Source organism: Pseudorca crassidens, chromosome 2, assembly GCF_039906515.1.
Source record: "Pseudorca crassidens isolate mPseCra1 chromosome 2, mPseCra1.hap1, whole genome shotgun sequence".
In the NCBI taxonomy this organism is placed as follows: Eukaryota; Metazoa; Chordata; class Mammalia; order Artiodactyla; family Delphinidae; genus Pseudorca; species Pseudorca crassidens.
Window position 1 is genome coordinate 8,432,107 of NC_090297.1, and position 11,943 is coordinate 8,444,049.

The 11,943-nt window shown below is 41.1% G+C and overlaps 1 protein-coding gene across 4 annotated transcripts; it reads left to right on the plus strand.

The window, feature by feature from the left end:
• Window positions 1-560: 560 nt before the first annotated feature.
• On the plus strand, window positions 561-11,503 carry TARDBP (TAR DNA binding protein). Of its 4 annotated transcripts, XR_010939227.1 has the most exons (8): window positions 566-893; window positions 1,872-2,123; window positions 4,203-4,366; window positions 4,982-5,122; window positions 7,569-7,739; window positions 8,127-9,340; window positions 10,076-10,348; window positions 11,122-11,503. XR_010939227.1 is itself a non-coding variant. In XM_067720355.1 (6 exons), exons 2-6 carry the CDS (start codon window positions 1,886-1,888, stop codon window positions 8,655-8,657), a joined length of 1,245 nt encoding a protein of 414 aa, XP_067576456.1. In that variant the 5' UTR covers window positions 561-893; window positions 1,876-1,885; the 3' UTR covers window positions 8,658-10,055. The 4 variants fall into 4 exon arrangements, 2 of the variants coding, with proteins under 2 accessions (XP_067576456.1, XP_067576441.1); XR_010939228.1 differs by lacking the exon at window positions 10,076-10,348; XM_067720355.1 differs by lacking the exons at window positions 10,076-10,348; window positions 11,122-11,503 and having other exon boundaries at window positions 561-893; window positions 1,876-2,123; window positions 8,127-10,055.
• Window positions 11,504-11,943: the final 440 nt, after the last annotated feature.

An 11,943-nucleotide genomic window follows, 5' to 3' on the forward strand; every position in this document is an offset into this window, starting at 1 on the left:
GTGAAACATAACATATGTCAAAATAGATGAAGTACACTATTATTATTAGCATACTTAGCTGGAATACATTAGCATTAGAGTTAGGGGTCAAATCCCAGATTCACCATTTACTACCTGGGTGACCTTATTTATGCAAGGTCCTGAGCCTCTCTGTGCCTCAGTTTCCTCCTCACCTGTATGTGCGGATAACATCAATAGCACCTACCATACATGACTGTTGGGGTAATTAAATATGTGAGGACTTAGGAAGTACCTGGTACACAGTAGGCACTATGATTGGTATTATTTAGAACAACGTTATTCTCTCCAGGTGTGGAGGTTGGCTGGGGAGAGAAGAGAGGACGAACCTGACTGGCTTTTTACGTAAAAAGGTCTTGGCCTCCGCTGCCCTCCCCAGTCTCGAAACGGTCAGGAGGGCCCAGGTGCCCCGCCCCAACCCGGCGCCCCGCCCCCGCCTCGCTCCGCCCGGCCCGGCACCTGAGCTAGTCTCGCGCACTTTAAAAATGCGCGAGCTCCGGCCGAGACCCAGGGCCGGCGGTTGGTCGGGCGAAGCCATCTATTATGCTACGTGGGGGGAGCTAAAAGCCTACGCCTCCACGTTTTTTTCCATTTTTAGCTTTTCAGGCCCAGGTTCGGTCCCCTTTTAGCCTTCAAGTCCGCCCCCTATACTCAGACTCCGAGAAGGGCGTTCTGACTCTCTGGGGAAAGGGTCGTTGTGTCTCTGTGCGGCGGCCTCCCCCTCTGGACGGGAAACCGGTGGGAGAGGACGACGGCCGGAGGGGGGAGGAGGCGGCCCTAGCGCCATTTTGTGGGAGCGAAGTGGTCGCTGGGCTGCTGTTGGATTCGTCGCTGCTTCAGTTTCTCTGTCGGGCTTCCTAGCAGCGGCCTAGCGGGTGAGTCGCGGACGCTTCTCACTGAGGACGCCCTGTGTGCTTCGGCTCCCGCAGTGGGGCGGCCCCCGCCCCGGGAAAGGAGCCGTGGGGCCGGGCCTGCTTCATTCTGCCCGAGCGGGCTCGCGTGGGAGCGACGTTAGGGCCAGTCGCGGGGTGGCAGCCGGCGCCGAAGCAGGGACGCCGGGCCCGCGGAACCGTGCAGCCCGAGGCAGAGGTTTGGCCTGGCTTCCGAGCCCGGGCACTGCTTTGTGCCTTCGTACTTTGCGCCAGGACAGCGATTAGGCCTGGTGCCCCAGCGGTCCCACCCCGGCCGCGCTTAAAAACTCCTCCCACGGTTGTCACGCACTGGCTTCTGGGAGGTGGCGGTCCGCGTCGCGAAGGACCTGTCGCCGCTGTCATTGCGGCTCAAGTTTGGAGAGTCCCCACATTTGGAACAGGGAGGCACTTTTCCCTTGTTCTCTTCATCTCGTTCACTGCTTCTATTTAGTTCTCAAAAGACTTAGTTTCTGCATCGCTTACTTAGGGAAATCCACTTTGACGTTCCCTTCACACACATCTCAACCAGTTTAGTTTCTTCCCAGTCCCCAAGACTACTTTCCAGTAGCATAATCACGATTGTAATAAAATAATTACTTGTTTGCTTTCTTTCTCCTGCTTATCTCCCCCTTTGCAACCAGCATGCCAGCTGGGACTGTGGTTTCACACAGTGAATAGTTGCAGCACCTGATGGGTAGTAGGCACTCATCAAATAATGAATGAATGAACTAGCAAGGCATTGCATTTTAATAGGAATAGCTATCTTTGCCTGTACCTCGTCATTTTTCAGGGATAACCAACACCTATAAGAATCCAAACACCGAGAATTTTTCTGGCAGTCAGAACAATGACATGGTAGTGGTATTAGTCAGCTGGGATAATTACTTTGACACAATTACTTTGACACAAGTGTTGGTTATTCGTATCTCTTTTCCATTTAAGCAAGACAAGCAAAGATGTCCGAATATATTCGGGTAACCGAAGATGAGAATGACGAGCCCATTGAAATACCATCAGAAGACGATGGGACAGTGCTGCTGTCCACAGTCACAGCCCAGTTTCCAGGGGCATGTGGGCTTCGCTACAGGAATCCAGTGTCTCAATGTATGAGAGGTGTCCGTCTGGTAGAAGGAATTCTGCACGCCCCTGATGCTGGCTGGGGGAACCTGGTGTATGTTGTCAACTATCCCAAAGGTTTGTTGTCATTTGGTTTTGCAGTGATGCTAAAGTATAAACTATAGGTCTGTGCCTCGTTCTAAGTCATAGGTCATGGTCTCTTCATGGTGAACCGTCTCCTGTAGCCCAAGTATTTCTTTAAACGTTACCGTCAGACAAGTTTGAAAGACCACTAGTTTACATTAGTGAAAATTGGAAATTACAGGACATTTTTTAAAGACTGTGTGTTTAAACAATTATCTGGACTAACGTTGCTGAGCTAATGTGAAATTTAAGGAATTAAGAATGCTTTGCAGTTGTACCAGTCTGTTGTAAACAGATTTTTCTGAAGTGCCTCAGTATTTTGGTTTGGTCTTTGTCCTTGCAGGCTTACATCACTCATCCAGCTAATCTTTTTTTTTTCCTCCTTAAATGAACATCAGTCGCAGTAGCCCAAATCTTGAATTAGTGCAGTCGTAATTATAATTTTGGGTTCTGGTCTTATTCTCACTGCCCCTTATCAATGATGTTTTTAATCTAAAAGGAAGCATGAAGATGTAGAAGTGAGCGAAGGAAATGAGTACATTTTAGCAGTAGGAGTGTGCTAGTTGGTAGATCTGTTACTTTTTTTTTTTTTTTTTTTTTTTTTTTTGCGGTACGCGGGCCTCTCACTGCTGTGGCCTACCCCGTTGCGGAGCACAGGCCCAGCGGCCATGACTCATGGGCCCAGCCACTCCGCGGCATGTGGGATCTTCCGGGACCGGGGCACGAGCTCGTGTCCCCTGCATCGGCAGGCGGACTCTCAACCACTGCGCCACCAGGGAAGCCCGTGTCTGTTACTTTTATTGTAACGTAATATTGCAACAAAGTCATATTATTTGGTCAGTATTTAAGACGTTGCATCAAGAAATTTTTTTATATATCAAGAAAATTCTTAATAGCATCAACTTGATTTTTTTTTTTTAGTATGTAGTTTCTTGATCCATTGGCTGTAGATTAATATTTACCCAAACTTAAAATGTCATTTATGTAGTAATGTGTCGATGTAGGTTCATGCTTGTGACAAACATACCACCCTGGTGGGGGATATTGATGCTGGGAGGGCTCTGCAGGTGTGGGGAGCGGGGGTATATGGGAAGTTTCTACCTTCCTCAGTTTTGCTGTGTACCTGACAGTACTCCAAAAAATGGTCTGTATGTCTGAATGTCATTTAGTTCCTCTTCCAAATACTGATTTTTTAAGATAACCTTAGGTTTCCTTTTTTTTTTTTTTAATATTTATTTATTTTTGGCTGCATTGGGTCTTTGTTGCTGCGCGCGAGCTTTCTCTAGTTATGGTGAGCGGGGGCTACTCTTCGTTGCGGTGCGCGGACTTCTCATTGTGTTGGCTTCTCGTTGTGGAGCACGGGCTGGAGGCGCATGGGCTTTAGTAGTTGTGGCTCGCAGGCTCTAGAGCACAGGCTGAGTAGTTGTGGTGCATGGGCTTAGTTGCTCTACGGCATGTGGGATCTTCCTGGACCAGGGCTTGAACCCATGTCCCCTGCATTGGCAGGCAGATTCTTAACCACTGTGCCACCAGGGAAGTCCAGGTTTCTTTTTTATTACAAAAGTAACGTGAGTTCATTGCTGAAAGTTTAGAAACGAAACAGAAAGAAAATTGAAATCACCCTTAGATCCACAGCTGGAGATAAAAGTTGCTAATTTTTTAGTAGTCTTCAAGTTATAGGCCTTAAAATAATCACACAGATATATTTAATAGGCACAAAGATAGTATCACAGTTATTCAACCTGTTTTTTTTCCTTCCTTAATGTATTTTAAAGTGAAAGTGAAGTAACTTTTGTTTTGATACACCTTTTTAGAGGGGAGAACATAACAATTGTAATCTTGAGACATTATGGAACCAGAGGTTGGAATCCCTAGATTGGCTCCAGAAAAGCACCTTAGCCACTTATTCAATTCTTATTCTGTCTGTGAGAGCTAACATCACTCTTTGGCAAAAGTTTCCAGCGTCTTAACTGTTCTGAGAATGTTTTTGCTTCTCATTTCTAGAAGAAGAGGGTGTGTGTTTTACGAAGTGTTTAATGAAAGTTCTGAAAGGTTTCTGCTCATTTTGTTTAGATAACAAAAGGAAAATGGATGAAACAGATGCTTCATCAGCAGTGAAAGTGAAAAGAGCAGTCCAGAAAACATCTGATTTAATAGTGTTGGGCCTCCCATGGAAAACAACTGAACAGGATCTAAAAGAATATTTTAGTACCTTTGGAGAAGTTCTTATGGTTCAGGTAAACTTTGATTTCATTCAACAGTTTTTCAGTGAATGAGCACCCAGAATTCTTGTTGTTTTAGTGACGCTGCCTTTCATGTTCAACAGGTGATATATTTTTTTATAAGTTTTCTTGCTTTTTTTTTCTCCAAAGAAATTTATTTATTTTTGGCTGCATTGGGTCTTCTTGGCTGCATGTGGGCTTTCTCTAGTTGCGGCGAGCAGGGCCTACTCTTCGTTGCGGGGTGCAGGCTTCTCACTGCGGTAGCTTCTCTTGTTGCGGAGCATGGGCTCTGGGCGCACTGGCTTCAGTAGTTGTGGCACATGGGCTCAGTAGTTGTGGCTCACGGGCTCTAGAATGCAGGCTCAGTAGTTGTGGCACACGGGCTTAGTTGCTCTGCAGCATGTGGGATGTTCCTGGAGCAGGTCTCGAACCCATGTCCCCTGCATTGGCAGGCGGATTCTTAACCACTGCGCCACCAGGGAAGTCCCGATGATACTTCTAATATTTGTTATGTGTATACGTAAGGGGCGCTGAAAAGAAATATGGTTTATACTATTTCCCTTCATGTATGTACTCTGAGTTGGTTATGTGTGTGTGTGGTTTTAGTAAATTTAAATGATTTTTTTCTAGGTCAAGAAAGATATTAAAACTGGTCATTCAAAAGGGTTTGGCTTTGTTCGTTTTACGGAATATGAAACCCAGGTGAAAGTAATGTCACAGCGACATATGATAGATGGACGATGGTGTGACTGTAAACTTCCAAATTCTAAGGTACTTTGCTCTTTTTTTTTCTCTGCTTTGGCCATTTTTGCTGACAGACTTACTTAGAAGACACTAAAATAAAACGTTACAGTTGGAAAATGTAGTGGCAGGGTGTGTTCTTGAAATCTTTTGCCTTGTTAAAGTCTCAGGACCTTAATGCATGCTGAATATTTTATATGTTTGTTTGAAATATTTAGTTCATTGCTCCTCCAAACTAAAACGTTTTTCGTTTTGTTCTTCCTTTTCTCTTGTTATTTTTAGTGATTTAACAATTTCTTACATAGTTACATGTTAATACAGGCAATTAGAATATGTTAATCTTTTTAAAAAGCCTAACTTATTCCAAGCAAGCAAGACTTGCTTATTTGGAACATTATCATCTTTGCCAAGACATTTCTTAATCATCAACTTTCCTTAATCCAAATATACTTTCATCAAAGTGTAAGACACTGATGAAAGAAATTAAAGATGATACACACAGATGGAGAGATATACCATGTTCTTGGATTGGAACAGTCAACACTGTGAAAATGACTATACTACCCAAGGCAATCTACAGATTCAGTGCAATCCCTATCAAATTGCCAATGGCATTTTTCACAGAACTAGAACAAAAAAGTTCACAATTTGAATGGAAATACAAAAGACCCCAAATAACCAAAGCAATCCTGAGAAAGAAAAACGGAGCTGGAGGAGTCAGGCTCCCGGACTTCAGACTATACTACAAAGCTACAGTAATCAAGACAGTGTGGTACTGGCACAAAAACAGAAATATAGATCAATGGAACAGGATAGAAGGCCCAGAGTTAAACCCACGCACCTGTGGTCACCTTATCTTTGACAAAGGAGGCAAGAATATACAATGGAGAAAAGACAGCCTCTTCAGTAAGTGGTGCTGGGAAAACTGGACAGCTACATGTAAAAGAATGAAATTAGAACACTCCCTAATACCATACACAAAAATAAACTCAGAATGGATTAAAGACCTAAATGTAAGGCAAGAAACTATAAAACTCTTAGAGGAAAACATAGGGAGAACGCTCTGTGACATAAATCACAGCAAGATCCTTTTTGACCCACCTCCTAGAGAAATGGAAATAAAAACAAAAATGAACAAATGGGACCTAATGAAACTTAAAAGCTTTTGCACAGCAAAGGAAACCATAAACAAGACGAAAAGACAACCCTCAGATGGGAGAAAATATTTTCAAATGAAGCAACCGACAAAGGATTAATCTCCAAAATTTACAAGCAGCTCATGCAGCTCAATATCAAAAAAACAACCCAATCCAAAAATGGGCAGAAGACCTAAATAGACACATCTCCGAAGAAGATGTACAGATTGCCAACAAACACACGAAAGGATGCTCAACATCCCTAATTGTTAGAGAAATGCAAATCAAAACTACAATGAGGTATCATCACCTCACATCAGTCAGAGTGGCCATCATCAAAAAATCTACAAACAATAAATGCTGGAGAGGGTGTGTAGAAAAGGGAACCCTCTTGCACTGTTGGTGGGAATGTAAATTGATACAGCCACTGTGGAGAACAGTATGGAGGTTCCTTAAAAAACTAAAAATAAAACTACCATACCACCCAGCAATCCCACTACTGGCCATATACCCTGAGAAAACCATAATTCAAAAAGAGTCAGGTACCACACTGTTCATCGCATTTACAATAGCCAGGACATGGAAGCAACCTAAGTGTCCATCAACAGATGAATGGATAAAGAAGATGTGGCACATATATACAATGGAATATTACTCAGCCATAAAAAGAAACGAAATTGAGTTATTTGTAGTGAGGTGGATGGACCTAGAGTCTGTCATACAGAGAGAAGTAAGTCAGAAAGAGAAAAACAAATACCGTATGCTAACACATATATATGGAATCTAAAAAAGGTTCTGAAGAACCCAGGGGCAGGACAAGAATAAAGACGTAGACGTAGAGGATGGACTTGAGGACATGGGGAGGAGGAAGGGTAAGCTGGGACGAAGTGAGAGAGTGGCATGGACGTATATAAGGTAAAATAGATAGCTAGTGGGAAGCAGCCGCATAGCACAGGGAGATCAGCTTGGTGCTTTGTGACTACCTAGAGGAGTGGGATAGGGAGAGTGGGAGGGAGATGCAAGAGGGAGGAGATATGGGGATATATGTATATGTATAGCTGTTTCACTTTGTTATAAAGCAGAAACTAACACATCATTGTAAAGCAATTATAGTCCAGTAAAGGTGATAAAACATATATATATACTTTCATCAACTTTAAAACTTTATTCTTCATTGAAGTCTTATAAGAAGTGCTAATGCAAAAAATAAGAATGTACCTACTTTTTAATGACTCATCTAATATAAAAGGCAGATAGGTTGTATTACATCTTCTACCATAATGCTGTTTTCATTGCTCATAAAATATTTCTGATGGTTTTCTTCCTTTCAATTTGACCAGCAAAGCCCAGATGAGCCTTTGAGAAGCAGAAAGGTGTTTGTTGGGCGTTGTACAGAAGACATGACTGCTGATGAGTTGCGGCAGTTTTTTTGCCAGTACGGAGAAGTGGTAGATGTCTTCATTCCCAAACCGTTCAGGGCTTTTGCCTTTGTTACGTTTGCAGATGATCAGGTATTTTCTCTTAATAATTTTGTCCCAGCTAATTAGGTAATTTCTGTGGAACTTTGCCCTTCCAGCTAATTGCCACCCTTAGCTAAGCTCTCTGACCTTGTACGCTGTGGGGTATATGGGCCTAAACATTTGTGATAAACCCCTTAGATATTTTTTTAGTATGTGAGGTTTAAGTGGGGATGTTACATGTCCTTTGAAAAAGAACTAAAAAATCCCTGCTGCCATTACTAAAGCTAAAGGCTATTTTATGGTTTTAAATGGAATAAGTGTTCATTGCTTATTTTTTCTCCAGTTTAGATGATGGCTTGAAATCTAAGTTTTATTGCTACTTTGATGTATGAGTCAGTGGTTTAATCTCCTTTATTTGCATCCCTTATTTTTTTGTAGGTTGCCCAGTCTCTTTGTGGAGAGGACTTGATCATTAAAGGAATCAGCGTACATATATCCAATGCTGAACCTAAACACAATAGCAATAGACAGTTAGAAAGAAGTGGAAGATTTGGTGGTAATCCAGGTGGCTTTGGGAATCAGGGTGGATTTGGTAACAGTAGAGGGGGTGGAGCTGGTTTGGGAAACAATCAAGGTAGTAATATGGGCGGAGGGATGAACTTTGGTGCTTTTAGCATTAATCCAGCAATGATGGCTGCAGCCCAGGCAGCTCTGCAGAGCAGCTGGGGTATGATGGGCATGTTAGCCAGTCAGCAGAACCAGTCAGGCCCATCAGGTAATAACCAAAGCCAAGGCAACATGCAGAGGGAGCCAAATCAGGCTTTTGGTTCTGGAAATAACTCTTATAGTGGTTCTAATTCAGGTGCAGCAATTGGTTGGGGATCAGCATCAAATGCAGGGTCAGGCAGTGGTTTTAATGGCGGCTTTGGCTCAAGCATGGATTCTAAATCTTCTGGCTGGGGAATGTAGACATTGGGTTATCGTTAGTTGGTATAAACTGGTGGGAATTCAGATTTTTCTAAACTCATGGTAAGTATATTGTAAAATACGTATGTACTAAGAATTTTCAAAATTGGTTTGTTCAGTGTGGAGTATATTCAGCAGTATTTTTGACATTTTTCTTTAGAAAAAGAGGAAGAGCTAAAGGAATTTTATAAGTTTTGTTACATAAAGGGTTGAAATATTGAGTGTTTGAAAGTGAACTGCTGTTTGCCTGATTGGTAAACCAACACACTACAATTGATATCAAAAGGTTTCTCCTGTAATATTTTATCCCTGGACTTGTCAAGTGAATTCTTTGCATGTTCAAAATGGAAACCATTGGTTAGAACTACATTCTTTTCTCCTTGTTTTAATTTGAACCCCACCATATGGATTTTTTCCTTAGGAAAATCTCCTTTTTGGAGATCATGGTGTCACAGTGTTTGGTTCTTTTGTTTTTTGTTTTTGTTTTTTAACACTTGTCTCCCTTCATATACAAAAGTACAATATGAAGCCTTCATTTAATCTCTGCAGTTCATCTCATTTCAAATGTTTATGGAAGAAGCACTTCATTGAAAGTAGTGCTGTAAATATTCTGCCATAGGAATACTTCCGTCTTCATGCTTTCTCATTCAAGAATTCGTCACGCTGCACAGGCTGTGTCTTTGACGGTGGGTGTCCCATTTTTATCCGCTACTCTTTATTTCATGGAGTCGTATCAACGCTATGAACGCAAGGCTGTGATATGGAACCAGAAGGCTGTTTGAACTTTTGAAACCTTGTGTGGGATTGATGGTGGTGCCGAGGCATGAAAGGCTAGTATGAGCGAGAAAAGGAGAGAGCGCGTGCAGAGACTTGGTGGTGCATAATGGATATTTTTTAACTTGGAGAGATGTGTCTCTCAATCCCTGTGGCTTTGGTGAGAGAGTGTGCAGAGAGCAATGATAGCAGATGGCGTACGAATGTTTTTTGCATTCAGAGGACATCCGCATCTGTTGGAAGACTTTAAGTGAGTTTTGTTCTTAGATAACCCACGTTAGCTGAATGTGTTAAGTGAAACGATACTTGTATTTCCCCTGCCCCTTTGTCAACTGCTGTGAATGCTGTATGGTGTGTGTTCTCTTCTGTTATTGATCTGTAAGTGTGGTAATGTGAACTGAAGCTGATGGGTTGAGAACATGGACTGAGCTTGTGGTGTGCTTTGCAGGAGTACTTGGAAGCAGAGTTCACCAGTGAGCTCGGGGTGTCTCAAAATAGGGTGGAAGTTCTAATGTCTGTTAGCTACCCATAAGAATGCTGTTTGCTGCAGTTCTGTGTCCTGTGCTTGGATGCTTTTTATAAGAGTTGTCAATGTTGGAAATTCTTAAATAAAACTGATTTAAATAATATGTGTCTTTGTTTTGCAGCCCTGAATGCAAAGAATTCATAGCAGTTAATTCCCCTTTTTTGACCCTTTTGAGATGGAACTTTCATAAAGTTTCTTGGCAGTAGTTTATTTTGCTTCAAATAAACTTATTTGAAAAGTTGTCTCAAGTCAAATGGATTCATCACCTGTCATGCATTGACACCTGATACCCAGACTTAATTGCTATTTGTTCTTGCATTGTCCAAAGTGAAAAGTTTTTTTTTTTCTTTTTAAATCTAGTTTTTAATAAGTCTGGGTGACCGCACCTAAAATGGTAAGCAGTACCCTCCAGCTTTTTCTTAGTGCCTCTGTGCATTTGGGTGATGTTCTATTTACATGGCCTGTTATAAATCTCCATTGGGAAATCATGCCTTCTAAAAATACTCTTATTTGGCGGAGTGGGCAAAACAATGGTAATTATTTTAAAATGCTTTGTAGCAAAGCCTATCAATTGAAGGGACTGTCAGCACCTTTCTAGTTGGGGATTTGAAAAGTGGAATTAATTGCAATAGGGATAAAGTAGAAGAAACCACAAATTATCTTGTGCCTGAAATCCATTAAGAAGCCTGATAGCTTTAAGAACTAGCAGGGTGGGTTGTCTGTCTGTGGAAGTGTTAAGTGAAATGGGCTTTGTCTTCCAAAGGTGGGGAAATAGAGTAATGTTGAATAAAATCGCTTATAAAACTCAGATTAGACTCTCACGATGCATTGTTAAGTATGTAAAAGCAATAATATATTCTCTGTTGTACTTAAAATGTAACTAACTTCTATGAGAGTTGAGCTCCTTTTCTAATGGAAGAATGTAAGTTTTTGTGCTGATAATTTACTTGATGCCCTTATCTAATTAGATTATGATAAATAGGTTTGTCATTTTGCAAGTTACATGTTTTAAACTTAAAAATGAAGTCGTCCTTTAGACTTACGGTCGCCACATTGTTTTATTCAGTTTCATCTGTAAAAGGATCTTGCGTTGTTTTAATTTTTTTTTTTTCTGCATCTAAATTGCATGATTTCCAAATCCTGTACCATCTGAATTTTGCATTTTAGCACTTGCACTGTTACTCAGCAGCAGTAACATGGTAACACTTAAAATGGTATTCGGGGACCTCCAAAGACTAAACTGACAAGCCTTCAAGGAGCCCAGGGGTAAGTTATCTTTGTCAATGGCATGGTTTTGATCCCTTATTTACACTTGTGTAAATCTAGTTACCAGTCTTAGAAGGCTTTCAATGTTGACTAGCCTTCTGTTAACATGTTTATGGTACTGCATAGCTATGGGTATTTAATTCTACCCTAAAGAAAAAAAAAATGAAGTTTAGAAGTAAACTATTTGGCAGAGATTTGTTTTTAAAGTCTATTTGATCATCTAAATGCATTCATTCTAAAAAATTTTTGAACCAGTTGAATAAAAATTTTTGTTGCCACCACAGTTTAGTGTCTGGAGTCTTACTGGAAAAACAGTTTCTTTTTGTTTTTAATGTGACAAAGATGCTGGAAAGTTACCTTTAAAAAGTGAGTCTCAAGAAGTTGCACTTCATATGCACAAGAGAAGTTAGTCAAAACTCACAATGAATTTCTACATATAATGGTAACTGTTTGGCTAGAATGAAAAAGTTTGTTAAATGTTAAGTATTAAAGCTTTTTAGGGAGGAATGGCCAACTAAATGAAATGAGATTTTTAAGGTTAAGTCAGAGCTTAAATGCTGTCCTTAGGAAAAAGATGTTGAGTACTTAGTAATTCAGAAGATGTATGTGATAATTAGAATAATTTTTTGTTGTTGAATACTAGGAGAGAAACTCTTAACTGTGTATTTAAGTTCTGTACTTAGCTGTTGTACGATCTGTAATCTATTTTCAAATGTGCCCAAG

Excerpts from the sequence above, each read along its gene's own strand:
- TARDBP (XM_067720355.1), top strand. The coding sequence starts at position 1,886 with ATGTCCGAATATATTCGGGTAACCGAAGATGAGAATGACGAGCCCATT. Across the intron at positions 4,367-4,981 it reads GAGAAGTTCTTATGGTTCAG|GTCAAGAAAGATATTAAAAC; the intron begins GTAAACTTTGAT and ends ATTTTTTTCTAG. Across the intron at positions 5,123-7,568 it reads GTAAACTTCCAAATTCTAAG|CAAAGCCCAGATGAGCCTTT; the intron begins GTACTTTGCTCT and ends CAATTTGACCAG.